General features: G+C 35.0%; 2 protein-coding genes across 6 annotated transcripts in view; both read left to right on the forward strand.

Annotated features, from left to right (window-relative positions):
* LOC127845676 (WW domain-containing oxidoreductase-like) overlaps positions 1–24,827 on the forward strand; it is a 323,591-nt gene that overhangs the window by 173,316 nt on the left and 125,448 nt on the right. The gene's annotated exons all lie outside the window — the stretch shown is intronic.
* Positions 73–24,827, forward strand: part of LOC127845683 (ubiquitin-conjugating enzyme E2 Q2-like) — an 82,749-nt gene continuing 57,994 nt past the window's right edge. Inside the window, exons 1-9 of one of the 4 annotated variants that reach the window (XR_008033321.1) lie at positions 83–548; positions 3,691–3,813; positions 4,988–5,130; positions 8,159–8,235; positions 12,515–12,591; positions 13,579–13,659; positions 15,336–15,429; positions 17,882–17,958; positions 19,109–19,578. Coding sequence is in view for 3 of the 4 variants with exons in the window: in XM_052376764.1 (XP_052232724.1) it covers positions 342–548; positions 3,691–3,813; positions 4,988–5,130; positions 8,159–8,235; positions 12,515–12,591; positions 13,579–13,659; positions 15,336–15,429; positions 17,882–17,958; positions 19,109–19,243 (1,014 nt within the window). In the remaining variant the exon portion in view is untranslated. Of the gene's footprint in view, positions 549–3,690; positions 3,814–4,987; positions 5,131–8,158; positions 8,236–12,514; positions 12,592–13,578; positions 13,660–15,335; positions 15,430–17,881; positions 17,959–19,108; positions 21,513–24,827 lie in introns of those variants that run through there. The other 3 variants (XM_052376764.1, XM_052376765.1, XM_052376767.1) reach the window with 3 other exon arrangements.

A 24,827-nucleotide genomic window follows, 5' to 3' on the forward strand; every position in this document is an offset into this window, starting at 1 on the left:
GCAAGAAAGAACTTGATTCAAATCAAAATTGACTGTTTTTGCAACTTTTTTTTCGGCCGTTTCTTAGTGGAATGTAACCTTTTTCAGTGCGATGGTTTACCATAGTCTTCAAGTTTATCATATTTCAGGGATTCAGTAGTGAACACCTATTCATGCCCTACCATAATCTCAGAAAGAAAACACCCGAATAATAGATAAAAGTGTAAAACATGCCTTCCTGTCAACTATAGTACTTTTTTGAAGAGTTCATGAAACGGTTATTAAGTGTACTGTAACCTCAACCAGCTACGAACAAGAGCGAGCAAACCGAAACTTGAAGTCAAAACATCCGGCTACCCAATATGGAAGAATTGGAAAAGAAGGCCAGGATGTGGCTAGATTTAAAAGCTAATGACACTGGTTTTCAAATAAAATTCAAAGAGCGACAGGATAATGCACTTATATTTCAAGTGTTAAGGGCAGATGATGAGACTGAGAGTGATGTTATGCAGTTCACTGTGCATTGTCCGAGTTTAAGTGCTGACGATTGGGTGGTAGCAGGCTCTTGGGTAAGGTAGAACATGACACAGCAGTAAAGTATCTAATGAAGCATTGCACACTAGTGTTGGATTTAATATGTGTATTCTCTGAAACTTGTATTGTAGAGACAATATTTATCATAGACCAACGCCATTTGCCTCAAAATGATTAAAAGCAGATTATTATCTTGAGTGACCTAGTCACTTATCATATGTGGGTATAAGTGATTAAGTCTTTAGCTCCATATTCGCTCAAGTTAGAACACCCATTTCCCGCTCGACTGTTCATTGTCAGCTTGGGTATTACTTAAAAGTACGCCGGGTACTCTTAAGAATACTACAAATTACAATGTACCCCAAGTACGGAAAATACTCTTAAAGTTTTATTCCAGCCCAAAATCTGATGTCGTAAAATGCGCTTCTGAATGACAAAAAAGAACTGATTTTTTAGTTTGAGTACCATATAGGCCACAATAGACATAAATATGAACATAATTAATTTAAAAAAATAGCAGACAGCAACAAATTTAGAGATAAAATTCCCGGGTGGTACATTTTTGTATATTTTCCGTACCCAGGGTACTTTTAAGTAGTACCTGAGCTGACAATGACCAATCAAGATAATTCAAAGCTGGGTATCCAACCTGCGCTTGGTATTGAATTTAAAGTTCCTTGCCTACGTCATGAAAACCTGTCAATTGATTTAGGAGGACATGTCATTTCAAACCAATTCATGAAGAGTTCCTGTACAACGATGACAACAGAATGCCACCTATGTTACAACTTCTCACCATGAGCATTTTGTGTTTAATTGAGCTAAAATGATGCGCTGCCAGATACGCAACTTGAACAAGACTTTGTTTAGAGGGGGTGGTATTAAACATCTTTTTTTTTTTTCGTATTTAATATTGAAGAATCCCAACAGATTAGATCGAATTTTGTGATTTTAGCTCAACTTTGCACAATGTGCTCATGGGAAGCCTTTTTCATCACCATCTGTGTGCGTTGTGCATCATCAAAATTAATTTTCTTTACACTCTATTGGCCACAGTCTTCATGAAACTTGGACAGAACATTTTTCCAAATGAAATCTTGGCTGAGTTCTAAACTGGGCCACGTTAGGTAAAAAAACAAACGGTAGAAAGGTAACAAACTTGGTCAGAAAATTTCTTTGAATGATTTAAGAAAGTAGAGTTAAAAATGAATCAGGTCTGTTTAAAAAAGATAGCTGCCAGGATTGAGCAATATTTAGCTCAGCGTTTTCGGAGAAAACCTGAAGTATTGTCATAGCCAGCTCGTCGTCCGCCGTCTGACGTCCTCTGTCCGCCGTCCGTGTCATGCTAAAACCTTAACATTGGCTCTAAAATCAAAGTGCTTCCACCTACAACTTTGAAACTTCATATGTAGATGCACCTTGATGAGTTCTACACGCCAAACCCATTTTAGGGGTCAAAGGTCAAGTTCACTGTGACCTCTAAAAAAAAAATTTATGACAAGCTTTCATTTATTCAAAACTGCACCCATAGCCTAGCGTGGCACCCGTTATACGGTGCTCTTGTTTGTATACAGCTATAGTGAAAACTGTTTAACACCCTAGAATTTACATTTTTAATCAAATCTTCATGAAAGGTAAAAAGTACTACATTAGGTACAATTAAATGAAAATCTTATTAACACTCTCAAAGTCACGTTTTTAGTCAAGTTTGCATCAAACTAAGCCAGAACATTTGTTCAAAGGATATCTTGGCAAAGATAGAAAATGGTTCCAGTCCGTTGAAAAACATGGCCAACAGGGGTGGGGCAGTTTTCTTTACAGTGAAACCTTGTAAAAACTCTAGAAGGCACATTTTTACATTGTGCTAATGATATATGGGCCAAGGTAAAAAATTGTTTCATGCTGTTGAAAAGCACGGCCACTAAGAGGCGGGGGCGTTTTCCTTATACAACTAATTAAACCTATTTATCTCTCTGGAATTTTAAGTTAAATTTTTACCATTAAGAATCTTCATGAAACATGCTCAGAATGTTTGTTAATGATAATGATATCTCAAATGATTTCGATAATGGTTCTGATATGTAGAACAATATGGCTACCATATGGATTGCATTATATTAGTTTGTAAGTTTTGGCTGAAACGCAACCTTTTAAGACATGGCAAAGTTGCTTCTTCCAGAAGATGATTACAACTATTAAATAGATACTATGATAATGTGATGTTGAAATTGTTTGTGATTGATGATGATGAGGATGATGATGATACTGGTGATAGATTTAGAATTTCATTTGAAACATGAACTTCAACCCAAATTTCTAATGATATTGGAATACCCTATACACTAAATTACACTTAACATTTACACAAATAATCTTTACATATTTATATTTATACGCGCGTTCTTCGAACAAACCTGTTTTAGTGGTTTGTCGGGCATAACAAACTAGATACATGTGTACTTAGATAAAGAGCATTATTCAAACACTGCTTTTAATAAGTTTGTCATTATGTAAAAGACAACTTATCAATGTTTTCTTTACTTTTTACTTTACTCAAAGCATTAAAATGGGTTTTGGAAATTTGTTTACTTTAGCAAACTTCATCCTTTTCCTAAAATTGTAGATTTCTAGCCTATCATGTGGCTTTTATGTGTTTTTTATTAACAGGAAGTTAAGCTTAACATGTTCATGTTTGTTATCAATTTGCAACTGAGATATTCTATCTAAACAGTAATATGAGCTTCATGCATGCAAAGTGAGCAAGAAACAAATCAACCTACATATGTGTCTTGTTCTGTGAAAATTGGGCAAAATGCATGTGCTTAAAGTGTCGTCCCAGATTAGCCTGTGCAGTCAGACAATACTTACCGCTTTAATGGTATTTTTCGTTTAAAAGGATCCCTTTTTACCGAAAATCAAGTTTAAGCGGAAAGTGTTGTCCCTGATTAGCCTGTGCGTACTGCACTGCACAGGCTAATCTGGGTAGACACTTTACGCACTTGCATTATGCACAGCTTTCACAGAACGAGAGGGGGAATTCCTTTTGTACACCATCAGCATATGGATTATACTACTGAGCTAGGCATAATGTGTTGTCATGGGGACTCCATGAAAGGGTGAGCATATTTTCCCCGGATCTCCCCTACATATATCAGTTTGAGTTGCATTGTTTTGCAGAGTTTCTGGAGTGACAGCGCTGGCTTTAAAGATGATGTGCAAGAAATCATTGATTATTGTGATTCAACAAAAGCTACAAGTGTTGAAGACATATTACAAAAAGTAACAGAAGTTTGTGAAAAGGTATGTTCAGAGTGACTGTAAAATGAATGATAGTGATAATGCTATTTTAGAACGCCATGCACTTTGCATATACCCGGTAGCTAGCTTGCATGCTGACCTAGCTTGGTATTTAATTTAGGGCTAGTTAGGTTAAGGTCACTGTTTAAAAAAAAAATGGTTTCTACTTAAAAACTTGTATCTTTATGATGAAATTTTTATAAGAAACTTCTGCAGGTATTTTACATGCAGTCATAGCTTGGGTACTATTAATGGCAAGTTGGAGCAAGGTCAAGGTCACTGTTTCCCCTAAAAAATGTTTCTGCTCGACGTTCTGATTGAGGATTATCCTAAATGTTTCTCAGAAGGAAACTTGCATGCACCTAGCTAGGTATTTTACGCTTATTTTAAACAAAGAAGATTAATTAGGAAAGCATTGAAACAAAAAATTTACTTCAATAGACACAGTAAGAATTTTTTTGTGATTTGAAATTTTTTAGCTCACCTGAGAATGAAGTACTCTAGGTCACCAGGTAAGTCTTTGTTTTAAATCTATCCACTATTAGGGCAACATTTATGACTCAAGCTTGATAAAACTTGGCCAGAATGTTTTCTGGACAATATACAACATGTATAGGCCAGGTTTGAATCTGAGTCAGACACGTCTTCAAACTAGGTCACCAGGTAAAATCTTAAAATACTTGTTGCCACTCTTTAGGGTAGGCCAATTTTAATCTGGGTCAAGTGTGGTCAAAAACTAGATCACCTGGTCAAGTCTTCAACAATTGTTGTTCATGATCCCAGGTGACTGCTTAACCCTATCCCACTGAGAAGCAAAGTTAAAATGGCAAAGTGCAAACAGCATAAAATCAGAACAGCTTGCAAGTAACTTGCAGTCTGTTCAGGTTTTATGCTGTTTGTAGCTCACCAGTATCTAAGGGTTGGAAATGAAGCCTTTAAATTTTAATACAGTACGAAAGGTCTTGAATTAAACATTATTTTCTAAGGCACTACACATGCGTGAAAATATGTATATAAGTGGTACAGGCTTAAGGGCCATGATGGCTCTCTTGTGTTATAAGTTATTGATATCAGGTTCATAAATATTATTGCTATTTGACTTGTGATGTGTAAACCAAAAATAGTCTATTGAATGTGCTCTACACCTTTTATATGGTGCTATATGGCCTTTATTCAGTTGTTCTTGGAAGAAGATGAGGACGAGGATGAGGATGAAGAGGAGGATTATGACGTGGAGGGTGAAGAAGATCTCATGTATTACAACACAGAGGAAAACTTCATGGAAGAAACTGAAAGAGCAGTAGCTGAAATGAAGCATAGGTAGAACTATAAAATTTCCTCTAGGTGATCCGCATTTATGCCCTGCAGTGTAATACTTGCATATTTTAATTAATGAAAGTGATGCTTTAATTCAATGTAATTTGTTGTGTGTACAATTTACCGACTAATGATAAATATAAGCATATCAAAATAAATAAAAAGCATGAACTCTCAGACTCAAGTGGTGTGTTGTGAGTCCTAAATCTTATTATCACCATTTAGAAACTTGATATTATCCAAGTTGATTTTCTCTATTGTACCAAATGCACTGATAGAATCATGAACAGTTCACTTTAACAGCCAATAGTATTCTCATAATATGATGAAAGTATCAATCTGCTCTTATATTCGCAATCTTCAAACTGATTTATAAGACCAGAGAATGGAGAGACATGTAAGGATTAACATACTGTAAAAGCCTGTGTTACATATTAGGATTAAAATACTGTTAAAGGCTGTGTTACATATTAGGATTAACATACTGTTAAAGGCTGTGTTACATATTAGGATTAACATACTGTTAAAGGCTGTGTTACATATTAGAATTAACATACTGTAAAAGGCTGTGTTACATATTAGAATTAACATACTGTAAAAGCCTGTGTTACATATTAGGATTAAAATACTGTTAAAGGCTGTGTTACGTATTAGGATTAACATACTGTAAAAGGCTGTGTTACATATTAGGATTAACATACTGTAAAAGCCTGTGTTACATATTAGGATTAAATACTGTTAAAGGCTGTGTTACATATTAGGATTAACATACTGTAAAAGACTGTGTTACATATTAGGATTAACATACTGTAAAAGGCTGTGTTACATATTAGGATTAACATACTGTAAAAGGCTGTGTTACATATTAGGATTAACATACTGTAAAGGCTGTGTTACATATTAGAATTAACATACTGTTAAAGGCTGTGTTTAATACATATTAGGATAAAAATACTGTTAAAGGCTGTGTTGCATATTAGGATTAAAATACTGTTAAAGGCTGTGTTACATAAAAGGATTAACATACTGTAAAAGGCTGTGTTACATATTAGGATTAACATACTGTTAAAGGCTGTGTTTGAACAGCAATAATGCAGGAAGGTCATTGCTTGATGTTGAGTAACCTAACCCATAAGTTAAGATGCTTGTTACAAAATTCTTGTTTTCTCCACTCCTGCTTGAATCCCGTCTCATCTGAACTTCTGGCCGTACATTATTTGAGAACAAAGTATGAACTACAAGTATAATCATTTAATTGATCAAAATATATCAGCCTTCAGATGCCTTTTAAGTCCATGCTTCTTATGGTCTTGTAGTATAATGTAGGAGTATTTAGCCTTTTGGCTTGAGGTATCTGCTCTTAATGAAGTCTATTTAGATATCTAACCTGGCAATATATGTCAATAAGGATGATCGTATTTGGTGCCTTGACAATACATGTAGATGATCTTAGTCTCATACATATAATTAATTTAACTTGCATTTCAATTATATAGGCATTTTACTGATAATTACTTTTTGTATGTGATTTTTTCTTACATACTTGTTTTAGTACAATTTTTTATTACAGTGTATATGGTATTTAACAAAGTCCAATTATAAATATATATTTTCTTTAGCATCACTTCTTGAATGTGATTTTTTAGCTCATCTATTTTTTGAAAAAAAATGATGAGCTATTGTTATCACCTTGGTGTCGGCATTGGCGTCGGCGTCAGTTTAAGTTTTGCGTTTAGGTCCACTTTTCTCAGAAAGTATCTATGCTATTGCATTCAAACTTGGTACACTTACTTACTATCATGAGGGGACTGGGCAGGCAAAGTTAGATAACTCTGGCATGCATTTTGACAGTAATATGTGCCATTTTTATACTTAGAAAATTGAAAGTTTTGTGTTTAGGTCCATTTTATTCCTTAAGTATCAAAGCTATTGCTTTCATACTTGCAACACTTACTAACTATCATGAGGGGACTGTGCAGGCAAAGTTATGTAACTCTGACTGGCATTTTGACAGAATTATGTGCCCTTTTTAAACTTAGAAAATTGAAAATTTGGTTTAGTTTTGTGTTTAGGTCCACTTTATTCCTACAGTATCAAAGCTATTGCTTTCATACTTGCAACACTTATTAACTATCATAAGGGGACTGTGCAGGCAAAGTTATGTAACTCTGACTGGCATTTGGACGGAATTATGGGCCCTTTATACTTAGAAAATTGAAAATTTGGTTAAGTTTTGTGTTTTGGTACACTTTACCCCTAAAGTATCATAGATATTGCTTTCATACTTGGAACACTCGCAAACTATCATAAGGGAACAGTAAAAGGACAAGTTGCATAACTCTGGTTGTCATTTTTACGAAATTATGGCCCTTTTTTTACTTAGTAACTTTGAATATATGGTTAAATTTTGTGTTTCGATCCACTTTACTTCTAAAGTATCAAGGCTATTGCTTTCAAACTTCAAATACTTTCATGCTATCATGAGGTTACTGTACCTGGCAAGTTGAATTTAACCTTGACCTTTGAATGACCTTGACTCTCGAGGTCAAATTATTAAATTTTGATAAAATTGCCATAACTTCTTTATTTATGATTAGATTTGATTAATACTTTGACAAAACAACACTTACCTGACATACCACAATAGACTCCACCCAAACCATCCCCCACGCCCCTCCCCCTCCTGAATCCCCCCCCAAAAAATTTTTTTTTTTTTTTTTTTTTTTTTTTAAAGATCATATAATAAATGACCACCACACCCTCACACTATACCCCGCCCCAACCCTCTTCCCTCCCCCCCAAACATTTTTTTTTAATATGTTTATTTTTTTATTTTTTGTTTGCATTTTTGGAAGATAATGTAATAAATGACCACACCCCCACACTATACACCCACTCCACTCCACCCCACCTTCCTTTGTGATTGAAATTGAGATAGGTCCCTTCACCTTTAAAAAGAAAAGGATAGATGAGCGGTCGGCACCCGCAAGGCGATGCTCTTGTTTTACTTATGTTGTGTTATTCTGTTCAGTGAGTCTGACGAAGATATAGAGGAAACATTCTTTGGATCTGGAGCTAGTCCTGTTGCCTGTAAACGTCTTGTTAAAGGTACGAGTTAACTAACATGAAGAACTTTATTCAATCGTATATTACATGCACGCACGCAATTCATAAGGTCAAAATGGCCCATGAGCATTATCAATTGTTATTGTTATTGTAGTGTAAAACAGTCAATTTTGATACATATTTAGTACACAATAATCTACAGTCAAAACTGAGAACACTGGTTTTAAAGTCAATGGAAATTGTGTGGTTTCAAAGTCAAGGGAAATGGCCAAAGTGACCATTGTCCACAGGTTACTGCTGTTCTCGAATCAATTGGTAGTATTGCTAGGTGGTTACCCCACCCAGTCGTCTGCACACAGTGTAAAACAAAGGCTCATTGCTGATAACTAAGATTAATAACATAAATAACCTCTATTGAATAAATCAGAATAATATATTATAAATTGATTTAATTTCATACCTATTTTTTGACTAAATCTTTATGAAAGATAGTATTGTTTTTTACTCGTGCATCTGGTTCATTCAGTAAATCTGACAGTTGGTATGAAATTCATTGGGAGATATTTTTAAATAAAGGTTGTCACATTTCATTGATGTCACATCTGAACAAGTAAAAACAGCGGATTCTCTGTAATAAACTGAAAGGAAGGTATGACTTTATCATTCAAAGAAAACAACACCAATATCTCGTAAGAAATTCTCTTTGATAAATGCCTAAAGTTGGTTATAAAAATTACAATGAAATGTCTGTTTTGCCTATATAGACAATCACTAATCCTTTTATGCCTTCTTATGGCAGCACTCGCCAGCTTAGTGTTGTTTTAACACTTATCAGAGATAAAGATCTATTGGCTTTTTCACGTGCTCATGCTTTGTTGTTTTGACTGCAGCTGAAAATTGCTACTACATTTATTACACATCGTTATTGTTTCTTGCACATCAGGGCCCTCAATCTATCAAATCTGCCGCCGCATTTCTGCGGCAGTCCCCCACCTGAAAGGTATACTTTTTTCCCCTTTTGGGGGGAAAAATTCCCCCTTTTTTAATAGAAAGATGTGTCTCATGATTATTATATCTCAATTCTATTTCAATTTAATCTTTTCAAACATACTAAATTATGAAAAATGCAATGAATATAGTGCAAACATGTACAAATGTAATAATGAGAGAGTAAGTAAAAAAATCCCCCAAAAAGGGAAACGCCGCGAAAATTCCCCCTCCTAAGGGCTGCGGACCCCTTCCCCCAAAGTAGTGTGAGGGCCCTGCACATGTTTCATGCCATCAAAATTTAACTTTTCTTGTCAACTGCTCGTTATAATTTATAATATACACATGTCATATTATTTTATATAGCAGTTGAACTGTCCGTCAGTCAGTCAGTCAGTCATATGTCAGTCTGTCCGTGAGTCTGAAAACTTTAATGGCCATAACTTTTTCAATATTGAACATAGCAACTTGATATTTGGCATACATGTGCATCTCATGGAGCTGCACATTTTGAGTGGTGAAAGGTGAAGGTCAAGGTCATCCATCAAGGTCAAATGTCAAATATATGGTGTCTGTCCGTCCGTCCGAAAACTTTAACTTTCGCCATAACTTTTTTATGCCCTTGAAGGGTGGCATATAGTTTTTTAACTGTCTGTCTGTCTGTTCGTCAGTCAGTCCATTTGTTTGTCTGTCCGTCCGTCCCCCAGTCCGAAAACTTTAACATTGCCCATAACTTTTGCAATATTGAGATAGCAACTTGATATTTGACATGCATGTGTATCTGATTGAACTGCACATTTTGAGTGATGAAAGGTTAAGGTCAAGGTCATCCTTCAAGGTGAAAGGTCAAGGTTAAATTTTGCAATATTGAAGATAGTAACTTAATATTTGGCATGCATGTGTAACCTCATGGAGCTGCACATTTTGAGTGGTGAAAGGTCAAGATCATCTGTCAAGGTTAAAGGTCAAATTTTGCAATATTGAAGATAGCAACTTGATATTTGTCATTCATGCATATCTCATGGAGCTGCACATTTTGAGTGGTGAAAGGTCAAGGTCATCCTTCAAGGTCAAGGTCAAAGGTCACATTTTGCAATATTGAAGATAGCAACTCTATATTTTGCATGCATGCGTATCTCATGGAGCTGCACATTTTGAGTGGTAAAAGGTCAAGGTCATCCTTCAAGGTCAAAGGTCAAATTTGCAATATTGAAGATATCAACTTGATATATGGCATGCATGCGTATCACATGGATCTGCACATTTTGAGTGGTGAAAGGTCATCCATCAAGGTCAAAGGTAAAATATTTGCAATATTTAAGATAGCAACTTGATATTTGGCATGCATATGTATCTCATGGAGCTGCACAAATTGAGTGGTGAAAGGTCAAGGTCATCCTTCAAGGTCAAGGTCAAATTTTGCAATATTAAAGATAGCAACTCCATATTTGGTATGCATGCATGTCTCATGGAACTGCACATTTTGAGTGGTGAAAGGTCAAGGTCATCCTTCAAGGTCAAAGGTCATATTTTGCAATATTGAAGATAGCAACTGGATATTTGGCATGCATGTGTATCTCATGGAGCTGAACATTTTGAGTAGTGAAAGGTCAAGGTCATCCTTCAAGGTCAAAGGTAAAATATATGGCTTCAAAGCGGCGCAGTAGGGGACATTGTGTTTCACAAACACAGCTCTTGTTTAATCAAAATCTTAACTAATTACTGAGATATTCAAGTTTGAAAGGTGTTGCATAAAAAAAGTCTCCAAGTGTATATTAGCACACAAAAAATCTTTGATATTTTTATTTTTTTCTGGAATCAGACTTGGGACTTTTGAATGCAAAAGGGTATGCTTTACCTCTAGGCGCAATTATCAGGAGAATGTCTTATATTGATTTTAACACTCATACTTGGAGACCATTTTGGTAACTGGATTGTATGAAGTAAGGCGATATTACATGAAGTTCATTAGAGGTCTAGTCCCTTATTGAATCATCAATATATCATAGGAACATGAACTTTTTATGCCCCCTGTAGGGTGGCATATAGCAGTTGAACTGTCAGTCCGTTTGTCTGTCTTGTCCGTCTATGTTGTCAGTCTATCTGTGTGTCCGTCCGATAACTTTAATATTGGCCTTAATTTTTGCAATATTGAAGATAGCAACTTGATATTTGGCGTGCATGTGTATCTCATAAAGTTGCACATTTTGAGTGGTGAAAGGTCAAGGTCATCCTTCAAGGTCAAAAGTAAAAAAATACAATCCAAGGGAATTAATAAGCTTTAAAAGGGAGATAATTTCTAAACCTGCCAAATGATATATTAAAAATTTATTTCAAAGCGGTGCAATATGGGGCATTGTGTTTATGACAAACACATCTCTTGTTATTTCTTTTCTAGGATATTTGAACACTTATGTAAACAAATCTTTTGTGTCACTGTCCCATTTAAAAGAATAATTATGTTTTATTGATGTTAAAAAATGTTATAGTTATCATGTTGTTAATTGCATTTAGTGCTGATTTCAATTACACTATGTCCTGAGAGAATAATTGGACAATTTACTGTAAAGTGTGAAAATTTAAGCTATACTTTCTTTTCAACAATGCAGTTAGTTATCCACAATGCTTGATCTGTGACTGCAAACAAAAGTAAAAGAGACTTAAGCCTTGTCTTTGCATACACCACCATTTTCGCCAGACCAGTTTGAAAATAAAAATCAACAAATGATCATTTTGATTAATAGATACATCTTTGAATTCCTATTTTAACAGTGTCCATATTCTAATATTTTGATAAAAAATCCTTGTTTCTCAAATTTAGAGTATTGTTTATTGTGTAATCAATCGATATACCATCATGCAAATTATATTCCTCTAATGATATAAAGAGACAGTTTTCACCACCAAATTGTTATTTCTTGTTTATGACTTGTTTTAACATTTTAAAACAAACAGTCAAATCCCTCAATAAATTGCATTTATAAATAACTCCAAAACTGCCTTTACGATTGAAAGTCATTATAGACCTTAATAAAAAAAGGGAGAAGTAGATTAATAAACTTAACTATTACAAATGTCTAATAAAAGCATACATACATTTTGTTTCTGTATATACTGGGTATATATATGTTTTTTAACTTTTACAGAGATTGGTGTTTTGCTTTGTTTTTCAGTCATTCTGAAGTTAGTTCACACTTGCTTTAGGTATTTATTTTGCCATAGAAAAAGTTACTTTAAGATGACTATAGAAAAAAGAAAGGGATGTTACATGGATAAACTAGTCTTATCTGTAAGCACATTCGGTTCTGGCATTTTGTCTCTCGTATTGTTGCAGATTTAAAGAACATGAAAAAAGAAGCTCACAAATTTGGATTAGAAGGTGATCCTCGGGGCAACAATCTCTTTATTTGGGTAAGTGACATGCCAAGTTATCATAGTTTCAGAAAATGTTTATTTTTAGCATGGTTGTTGTTGTTGATCTCATCACACATTTCTCTGCACTGTGCAGCATGTCATGAAACATGTCAACAATGAATTAAATAAAATCGAAAAAAAAAATGCATTGCTTCATGAATGTTTAACCCATTCCCACTCAGAGGCAAATTTAAAATGGCCATGTGCAAACAGCATAAAACCAGAACAGCCTGAGAGTAACTTACTGGCAGTCTGTTCAGGTTTTATGCTCTTTGCTTCTCATCAGTATCTTAGGGTTGGAAATGAAGCCTTTAAAACTTGAATATATTAAGAAAGGACTTACATTTAATTTGATTTTCTAAAGGACTTCAAATGCGTCAAAATACGTATCTAAGTGGTAAAGGGTTAACCCTTTCAGTGCGGGAACCGAATTTTGAAGGCCTTTGCAAACAGTTCGGATCCAGATGAGACGCCACAGAACGTGGCGTCTCATCAGGATCCAAACTGTTTGCTATTCTGATAATATTCTTTGAAAAAAATCAAAGAAAATGCTAATTTTAGAAATTCAGCAGACAACATTTTAGCAGACGACAAATTTCCCAGCATGCAAAGGGTACAATCACAAATTTCCATGGATATTGTGTGTACCGAAATTCAAAAATGTTTTTCAACAATGTAGAATAATACCCTAATCTTAACATGTCAACCCTTTTTTGCTCAGAGGCAAAGTGAAAATTGCTTTATGCGACTAGCAGAAAACCTGAACAGCCTCCGAGTAATTCTCTGTCTGTTCTGGTTTTATGCTGTTTGCTGCTCATCAGTACGCTAGGGTGAGGAATGAAGCCTTGAATCTAGTAAGAAATAGATTTTAAATTTGATTTTGTAAGGGATCACCAATGTGTTGAAGTGCATGTCTGAGTAGTAAATGGTTAATATGCAAATCTTCACATGTTTATGAATGCATTTTGTATATCTGATGGACAGGATGTGAAGCTGACGGGTTTCCCAACAGACTCTGGACTGGGCAAGGATCTTCAAGCGTGGGCGACAAAACATAGCAGAGAGGTGTGTTAATAATTAAGTTAAACCCAGTCCCACTCAGAAGATAGGTGAAAATGGCTACATTCAACCAGCATTAAACCAAAACATTCTGCTAGTAACTTGCAGGCTGTTCAGATTTTATGCTGTTTGCTGCTCATCAGTATCTTAGAGTTGCAAATGAAACTTTTAAAACTTGAATTAAGAGAGGAAGGTCATTTAATTAACCCATTAATGCCTAGTGGACATTCCCATCCTTCTAAATTGGATCAATTTATTTCCAAAGTTCGGGATGTTAAGTATATTTATTTCTATATTTAGAATATTTCTTACAGAAATTGCTTTAAGCAAACAGCGCAGACCCAGATGAGATGCCGCATCATATGGCGTCTCATCTGGGTCTTTGCTGTTTGCCAAGGCCTTCTTTCTAGACGCTAGGCGTAGATGGGTTAATATGACTAGAAACTTGTCAAAATGCATATCTGAGCGGAAAGGGTTAATTAAAGTTTGGCTGTAATTTACTCTCAATTTTTGTCAAAGATCTTCTAAAATTTCAGTCAGAAAAGTATTAAAACTTCTGTAAAATGCTTATGACTTCTGAACAACTGATGCAAAACTGACGAGGGCTTCAAAACTGTTCTTGTGCACATCATGATCATAGTAATAATTCAAAGATAACTATGTATCTGAATAAAAAAATCATGGATTGAAGAACATAATATCATATAATTGTTTGCTTGATTTCTGGGTATTATTGCATTATAGTTAACAAAGCAGCTTATTTGACAGATTTTTATACTAAATATTACTGTACTAGATTGTTTTGGCCACACACATCTTGTTCTCCAAAATCAGTCTACAGAATATTCCTCCTCTCCTCCTCTTCTTCCCCTGATAATTAACAGCTACACAATAATGTGCTAGTTGGCTGGAAAATAATAATTTACAGTATTTCAACTGTTTATACACGAACACTTCAAGTTTAATACATGTAATAATAAACTAAGCTGTTCTCCTAATACATGAATATTTTTTTTATTGATTATTGTTTAATTGATTAAAATAAGACATAAATGTCAAATATGTATAAATGTATAATATAAACTAATTATAATAAGACAAAAATATATATCTAAATAGAAACAAAATGTTTTCTTTTTTTTTGTGTATTTATACATTTTGTAAGGACTCTGGCATTTTTAGAACAAAAACCTTGGAAAAACCTAACACACCTGAAAAGCAAACAATTGGTTTGGAACCAACACTGTTTAGTTTAGACAGATGTCAATCTATACAGATTTCTATTTACATAATAACACAACTTTTATAATCATTTAATCAGGGTATCTTGAGTGTTTGCCTCTTATCAAGATAATGTCCAGTGAAATACATCAAACATAGGGCTTGTACCTCAGCCATGACAACTTTGGTCATTGGTCTGTTCTGTCAAGGAACAAGAACTATTTGTGATTGAATTGGTATCCGTATATGTGCTCTTCGTCATGTTCATGTGAAATATTGTCATAAATAAAATGTGCCGACTGCACAGGCTAATCTAGGATGACACTTTACACACATGCATTAAGCCAGGTTTTACCAGAACGCAGCTCAGATGTGTTTCAGTGCCTCCAAAATTGTTTTGTAATCTTAATAGCTTCTACTTTGTTTCTACATAAATACATTTTTGACTGTATGTTTTCCAGCCTGTAGTTTACTTGGAAATGCAGTTCCCTGGAGATTATCCCATGGCACCACCATTTGTTCGAGTTATCAGGCCACGATTTAAATTTCTAACAGGTTTGAAGCTTATTTAAGTATTCATTTTTAATTGTTTATCAGGCCACAACAAATTGATTAAATGTTCGATGGATTTTCCGCACATAAAAATCGTAAAACGAAATAAAAAGATTTTTATTTTTATTTTGCGCCTGCAGCAACAAATTGTGCTCAGCACATATTCTTTCAATGATTTAGTTTAATTTAGCCTACGTATTTTACGATATAGACTGTTATAACCTTTTCCGATATTGATTGGTTTATGGTAAAAGAATGGCGGCGTCCGTCTGCCTCGTTGTGTCCGCGAAAGATGTTAATGGAAACGTAATTTTTCCGCCAGTTGCAATCAATCATCGAATTACTGATGATTTCTGTGCTTTGTTCCTCGCAGCAGCATCTGCATCGGGATGCATCCACTGTGGAACTCCTGACAGTTTTTTTTTATGACAACAATGCATATGTTGCAAATTTGTATTTAAAATACTCCATAGTCAGACCAATTTGTGTGTCTTGTCGACTTTCTGGAAAAGAGGCAAAAACTTGGGGCGCGAAGAAGTTTGTAAAAAAGCAAAAAGTCAAATGAGCTCATTCAGGCATTCAACCATTCCTACTTTGTTGTTGGTGTGAAAATGACACCAAAGCAAAATAATGTTCATATGATGACTATTGATGTATTAGTGTTGACATGTTGTGGTTGAAAATGAAAAATCATGGATTGGATAAAACAGCAAATGCTTTAATTTTAAAAATATAAGTGTTTAGTTTTGACCAGTTTTAATGCTATTTCTATAGATTTTATTTGTTTTGCCTTAAGATTTAAGCTGATTATAATAATTCGTGATTGCATGTTTCTTGGAAAAGTATGTTGTTTTTTTATCCCCTGCCATAGGCGGAGAGATTGTTTTTGGCGTTGTCCGTCTGTCTCCGTCCTTCCCACTGTCACTTTTGTGTCCAGAGCCATATCTTGGAAATGCTTTGGCGGATTTCATTGAAACGTGGTATGAGTATATATATGGATAAGAGGATGATGCACGCCAAATGGCATTGTACACCATCTGCTAATAACGGAGTTATGGCCCTTTGTATCCTGAAATAATTCTTTTTTTTGTCCGGAGCCATATCTTGAAAGTGCTTTAGCGGATTTCATTGAAACTTGGTATGAGTATATATATGGATAAGAGGATGATGCACGCCTAATGGCATTGTACACCATCTGTTAATGACGGAGTAATGGCCCTTTGTATCTTGAAATAATTCATTTTTATGCCGGAAGCCATATCTTGAAAGAGCTTTGGTGGATTTCATTGAAACTTGCTATGATTATATATATTTAGATAAGAGGATGATTCACGCCAAATGGCATTGTACACCATTGAATAATAACGGAGTTATGGCCTTTTGTATCTTGAAAAATGCTTTTTGTGTGTCCGGAGCCATATCTTGGATGTGCTTTGACAGATTTTATTGAAACTTGGTATGAGTATATATATTGATAAGAGGATGTTGAATGTTGGCGTTGTCCATCCCTCCAGAAAACGTTTGTGTCCAGAATTATATTGGAAGGGGATATCAATTCAACAAATTTGCTTGTTTAAATTGATTTGATTAAAACATTATTGATGTACTGCTATTGTTATAAATATATATAATAGTCCTATAGTCATTTTACTAGAATGTATACTAGTCTATTTTGTACTCAAATTATACCAATATATGTGCTTTGTTAAAATATAGTATCAATTAATATCAACAATATTTGTTTTTGTTTTATTTTTCGCTTTTCGCTCGCCTGCGATTTAAAAAAAAATGGAATAAAAGTAAATTTATTTTTATTTCGCTCGCTCGCTCAATTTTTGGTTGGCTTAAATCTGTAGAACACATCATCAATTTGTTGTGGCCTCAGTAATGAATAAATAATTGTTCTGTTGCATATTTTTAATTATTTTGAATTATAAAACGTTGAGATTGCTTTCGTAGGACTTTGTAGGTCTTAATCAATTTTCTTTTGTGAATCATTTACTTAATCTGTTTTCTTGATATAAAATTTTGATGAAAAATGTTGCAAATTAAGCAGATTTGTCTATTATTTAAAAGTGTTTATGAACAAGAATTTTATTGGTACCTTTTTGTATGTACCGTTTCATCTATGCTTTGTTGTCTATAGTTTAGCCTATTCTGAGAAAACAGGGTTTTAATGCATTTGCATAAAGTGTCATTCCAAATTAGCTTGTGCTGTCAACACAGGCTTATCAGGGACAATACTCTCGATTAAGCTGGAGTTTTACAAAGAAGAAGCTTTCTTTTAACACAAAATACAATAAAAGTAGAAAGTGTTGTTCCTGATTATCATGTGCAGACTGCACAGGCTAATCTGGGATGACACTTTAGCTCTTGCATTAAACCCCCTTCTCACAGAGCAAGGCTGATTTATGTATCGTACGTTTTCAACTTTTACTGTTTCCTTGGCAATCAGGCCATGTGACTATAGGAGGCAGTATATGCATGGAGATGTTGACGAGGTCAGGTTGGAGTCCAAGTAACGATATAGAGGTTAGAGGTTGATGTAAATGTGATATAAAGGTGTGACGTTGATGTAAATGTGATATAAAGATGAGACGTTGATGTAACTGTGATAAAAAAACGAGAAGTTGATGTAAATGTGATATAAAGATGAGCTGTTGATGTAAAAATGATATAAAGGTGAGAGGTTGATGTAAATGTGATATAAAGATGAGCCGTTGATGTAAAAATGATATAAAGGTGAGAGGTTGATGTAAATGTGATATAAAGATGAGACGTTGATGTAACTGTGATATAAAGGTGAGAGGTTGATGTAGCTGTGATAGGTGCAAGTCAATACCACTCCTTGTGCAGAAGCATTTTTTGTCCTTGTTTCAGATGATTTATCTTTTTAAATGTCAAAACTGCTTAATGAAATATTCTTCAGAAGACCTATTTAACAGTGAAAAGTTTATATTAACCCAGTAAAGAGGTAGGGTATTTTCGGCCTGTGATGATTAAAAAATCCAACCCCTGAAGGTTTGCAGTCTGCTTTGGCTCGTCAGTGATTACACTTCCTGCCTAGATTGGATTTTTATGTCCCCCACTATAGTAGTGGGGGACATATTGTTTTTGCCCTGTCTGTTGGTCTGTTGGTTGGTCTGTTGGTTGGTTGGTTTGCGCCAACTTAACATTTGCAATAACTTTTGCAATATTGAAGATAGCAACTTGATATTTGGCATGCATATGTATCTCATGGAGCTGCACATTTTGAGTGGTGAAAGGTCAAGGTCATCCTTCAAGGTCAAATATATGGGTCAAAATTGCTCATGTAATGTCACTTCTGCAATATTGAAGCTAGCAATTTTATATTTGAAATGCATGTGTATCTCATGGAGCTGCACATTTTGAGTGGTGAAGGGTCAAGGTCAAGGTCATCCTACAAGGTCAAACATCATGTAGGGGGACATTGTGTTTCTCCAACACATCTTGTTGTTTTGAAGAGACTTCCTTTAAATAAACACTCATTAAAGGGGAAAGTGTCATTGCTGATAAGCCTGTTCACACTGCACAGGCTAATTGGTTCAAAGACTACATATCAGAACTCAAAAAATCACTGCTAAGTCGCTGTCAAACAAAACTAAAAAGACAATTATCAACCAGGAGCATTCAATGAGCCTGTGACACTGTCTCATTTCAGAGCATCTTGGTTCAGATCCGGGCTGAGATAATGTCGGACCAGAACGCTCGCCTTGACTCCAATCCGGACAGAGAATATGGTGAGGCAGAGGCCAAAGATGCCTTCAAGAGAATGGTGGAAAGATATGGCTGGTAATGGGACATCATCTGGGCTGACTGCCATGAGATTACAGAGAAAGACTACTCAAATTACATACCTGTGCACTCGGGTTTGTTAATGCATATCAACATTTCAGAATTAAAACATCCATGAATGAAGAGTTAACTGTTAGATTGAATTAATCGAAATTCTTCTCTGGAGTTTGAGCCATGGTCTTTATGAACCATCTATTTATCATCTTCAGACAGATCTGCAATTTCAAAGACAGTGATACGATGTTACTTCTGTTACGGATGAACAATTCTGACCTGATCATTGATCAGTTGAAAGTTCATAGTGGGCACGATACAAAAAAAAAATATTGGTCAAAGGTTGTGTGTCAAAGGATTTAACCCATTTATGCCTAGCGTCTAGAAAAAATGCCTTGGCAAACAGCGTAAACCCAGATGAGACGCCGCATGATGCAGCGTCTCATCTGGGTTTACGCTCTTTGCTTAAAGGAATTTCTGTAAGAAATATTCTAAATATAGAAATAAATAAATGGGTTAAAGTTATTGGATATTTACCATGCTATTATTGCTAAATTATAGATCGATGATTGATCGATTCCATCCTTGAATGACACATTTAATAGGCCAGTTTTATCATGGCCGTGTCTGTTCTGGGGAAGTGTTTTACTTGGCATTTTCAACTTTTTACATTTGGTGGTTGTTTAATATGAGTTGTTAACTTGTAATGACTTAATGCAAAAACCATGTGCCAGTGATGTGTTTTGCTTCTATCAAGACTAACCAGGTAAAAGTACCTGTTTTTTATGAATCCCCTATGGGAAGTATTGACTTAAAAGTTTAAACATTTGTCTAAGAGAAAAGTATGGACCAATTGTGTATATGTCCAAAGTCATCGTATCACTTCAGAAAAAAGTAGAACATATTTATGAATCATTATTTTATAGAGTTGTATGCATAAGATTGCTTAATTAAAAATTATGTTTATATTTTATATTTACTGATCAAATGACTTTCAACTCATTTTAATAGCACATGCACCTAAACTTGTATAGCAGTAATTTACTATGCACTGTGGCACTTTTATTATTCTGTCAATTCAATAAGCAAAGGATAATAGGAATGCCAATGTGCTTTTATTAAAAAACAAAGATTGTACGTATACTTTATTTTGTATATACAATGTGTGTAGGGGCAGTTGCTGTTTAACCCAGTTATGCCTAGTGGACTCTCCCATTTATCTAAATTGGATCAATTTATTTTCAAAATTAGGGATGTCTAGAATATTTATTTCTATACTTAGAATATTTTTTACAGAAATTCCTTTAAGCAAACAGCGCAGGCCCTGATGAGATGCCGCATCATGTGGCGTCTCATCTGGGTCTTTGCTGTTTGCCAAGGTCTTTTTTCTAGACGCTAGGCATAAATGGGCCAATCCTTTTTGTCACATAAACTGAATAATTTAAAACTGTGTGATTTGCTATGTAGAGTATTTTAAAGCTATGATTATTTTGTATTTATTATGCCCCCCCTTCGAAGAAGAGGGGGTATATTGCTTTGCTCATGTCGGTGGGTCGGTCGGTGGGTCGGTCTGTCGGTCGGTTGGTCTGTCGGTCCGTCCACCAGGTGGTTGTCAGATGATAACTCAAGAACTCTTGGGCCTAGGATCATAAAACTTCATAGGTACATTGATCATGACTCGCAGATGACCCCTATAGATTTTGAGGTCACTAGGTCAAAGGTCAAGGTCACGGTGACCCGAAATAGTAAAATGGTTTCCGGATGATAACTCAAGAACGCATACGCTAAGGATCATGAAACTTCATGGGTACATTGATCATGACTCGCAGATGATCCCTATTGATTTTGAGGTCACTAGGTCAAAGGTCAAGGTCACGGTGACCCGAAATAGTAAAATTGTTTTCGGATGATAACTCAAGAACGCATACGCCTAGGATCATGAAACTTCATAGGTAGATTGATCATGACTCACCGATGACCCCTATTGATTTTGAGGTCACAAGGTCAAAGGTCAAGGTCACGGTAACCCGAAATAGTAAAATGATTTTCGGATGATAACTCAAGAACGCTTTTGCTTAGGATCATCACACTTCATAGGTACATTGATCGTGACTCGCAGATGACCCCTATTGATTTTCAGGTCACTAGGTCAAAGGTCAAGGTCACAGTGACTAAAAACGTATTCACACAATGGCTGCCACTACAACGGACAGCCCATATGGGGGGCATGCATGTTTTACAAACAGCCCTTGTTTTTCTTGTTGTATGCACTGATGGCTAAAATAAATATGTTAATGTATATATATTCTTAATATGCTGTTTGTGTTTTCATGCCTCCCTTCAAAGGAGGCAGCATATAGCAGTTGCACTGTGGTTCTATGTGTACCATCTTATTCTTGATGGTCGGCTGAAACATTCTTGTTTGGCCATATATTTGATGTTTATGGATGAATTTATAAATGACTTGGTACAAATGAAAATGATCATTACACGATTTTTGGCATGTAACACCTGTCTTTCTATATCAAGATCAGCATCATACATAGAGGTTATACATGTATCAATTCAAATCTAATGCAATCCGATTTCGTTTCATATACGAAACGTAAACCAAGTTGGATTACGTTGTTGTAAAGCAATAATTATACCATTTAGATACAACGGCTTAAATTATATTGTCAATGATTTTGGTGTCTGTATAACATTTTTGAAAGAGTCTCATTACTTTGAAATTAACAAAGATGTACTTTTGAACTTCACATTATTGGTTCATTAGGAGTAATTGACATGACGCCTTATCTATGATCGCTCCGCCCACTAGAATTGATCCACCAATCAGCGATCGATTAATCGGGCGCAATCGTTAGCAACGACCTCTCCGCCATTTTCTAGACAAGCTACATGTTTAGGTTCACTTTTATTCCAACGAGTTTGTTTTGTTTTCCTCTTTGAAAAAACGATTAAAAATGGTTAAACGCTGTCAATGGGGATTATGTAACTCGGACAATCGATATCCTGACAGATTAGTTGGTGACATTGCATTTATTTCGTTTCCAAAGCCGAAATTTCCAACGCGGCAATGCGGTATTGACAAGAGCGAGTGGAAGCTTCAAGAATTACCGAGATCCCCTTTATAGAACATTAATTTATTTCACAAACTTGAAATGTCATATAAGCAATAACTCAGCATTATTAAGTATGTATTATGTCACGTGTGCATGTAAAATAATTGAGAATTTTGGTACCCAATTCGTATAGCTTTACGAAATCCCCGTTAAAAATCGCGTTTCTGTGTGTGTCAGAAACAAGTGAAAACCATTTTGTTATTATTTTAATAAAGACGTATCGATAAATGCTATTGTAAAAGAGTTATTATTACTGATATTAGTTAACCAATAAATGCGGTAACTTCGGGGAAGTCGGTACCTGCGCGAGCGTCTGATATTGGTAGCCTTATTAATTTATAATACATGTAGCCTGACCGTATTCCATTTCGTACAACGCTAATTTTATATCAGACAATGTCCAAACTTACTGTGTTGTTTTTGCGCTTTAAATTATAGTGATTGATAAATGTCCCATAAGCAATTTTTAATATGATTAATATCACTTTTATACGCAATAACATGTGGGATTGAGGTACCCACCCGGCGTCAGAAAGCGCGTAAAACTTCACCGAATTCCCAGTTATAAAGCGCTATTTCGTGTCAAATACACGGGTAAGGGGGAATGTTTCGGTAATAATTTTGTTAATAACACGGGTAAATACCGGTGAAGTGTTAATTTATTGCAAATACCACCATTACACGTAATATCGGGTTCGATTTCGGTAAGCGCGTAAGCGTTTGAGAGCGTGTTTAATGTACCGATTTACCCGTTATAAATAGCTGATGTTCTCTTTAATCGTATATTTGTTGCATTTGCAGAATAATTAAATGGCATCAACCCCTTTACAAGTGTAATATGGTGTTAAACAAGTCCATAAAATCATCCGGAATATCGCGTAAATCTATATTCAGTATATAGGCAAAGAAGCCATTTTGGTGTTAGCTTGTCTAGGTTTTCTTCCCGCTGAGCCACGTGATTAAGTGGGCGGAGCGATCACTGATAAGGCGTCATGTCAATTGATAACAGCATGGCTAGTGGCCATGTGATTTATATTCCTATATGTATCTGTCTTGGCATCTACTAAATATGTTTTGGCCTTTTTGCTAATGAATATATCATGACATAATATTTTCGCAATACATACAATTTGCTGCCTATAAATCTGCCATACTTAAAGACATTGAAGAACTTCGTCAATGAGCGCTCAGTAGGCAATGCATTATATTTGATTTCCTTTTTGCTGCAAAAAAAGTGTTGATGCCGCAAATTCATTCTTCTATTAGCATAATAAGTACACTTAAATGTAAATAATAATATTGGAAAATTATAGTTATAATGATAAAAATAATAAATTATAGTTATAGTGATAAAAATAATGAATGTAATATGTCCTGTCCAGCAAAAGATTATTGTAAACTAAGTTATAAATTGTTGTTTCGCATTAATGTATCTTTAAACTTCGTCAAAAATGAATGCGTTGTTTTCACTATTAGTTGCTCTATTGCGAACAAATAAGGTTAAGACCATGGGCTTCAAGCAAGATTTCTTAACTACGATAAACCTGATTACTGCCGCATCCTCGCCGAGAGAGAGTTGTATAATTTATGCCAGAGGTTTGAGTTACTGTAACAGTTTCCGTTTGTGAATGAATATAGTTGGAGTACTAATGGCAAAAAAGGCATATAACGTCAAAACCATCGAATTAACGATGGCGATCATACATTTAGAAGGAATTAATTAAATGTCTGTGATAATCAACAATGCATAAAAATGTTTAAGATAGCAATAACATATTTATCTGTAATCTACTCAGTGGATGTATGTCTTTTTCCACAACTGCCTCTCATAAAATTACATGTTTCTCCCTAATTCAGGTATTCACAGAACGTTTTTAGCCCTTTTTTGCCTTAACTGCGCGCTAAAATGCCATTTTTGAAAGTAATGTGCCATGCCCCTTTGCCCTCCTGGGAAAAAACACTGGATTATCGCAACTACTGCATACTAGGTAACAATTGTTTCTTTTCTCCTCTTTAATTCGACGCAAAGACTTATAATAGTTAATTTCATTCAGCACATGGTAATACAAGGGAAGCAATTTTTTTCCTGCATTAATAGTGGGTCTAGTTTCGTTCATTTTACAAACATCAACATTTTGATCAAAACAAATATAAAGTTGCATATCCCAGTTTAAAGCAAATTATATTTTAAAAGTTCGAACAATTATAACATCCAGAAAATTGTTCTGTTATTACACTTCCAAAATATATGTTGTATTGTTTCACATTTAGTTTGACAAAAGGTTCAGTTGGCTGCATTGGCATACCCAGTTTTAAATGAGAACGAGTATCTTCATATGAATCTATGTACAATTCTATATTGAAACCACTATAAATTGGTATGTCGTGCAATATGAAACGGCATGTTTATTATGTGTCACAATTCTGTTATTTCAATACAGTTAAAAATGTGCGACCATTAACTTT

Source organism: Dreissena polymorpha, chromosome 9 (assembly GCF_020536995.1).
Source record: "Dreissena polymorpha isolate Duluth1 chromosome 9, UMN_Dpol_1.0, whole genome shotgun sequence".
Taxonomy (NCBI): Eukaryota; Metazoa; Mollusca; class Bivalvia; order Myida; family Dreissenidae; genus Dreissena; species Dreissena polymorpha.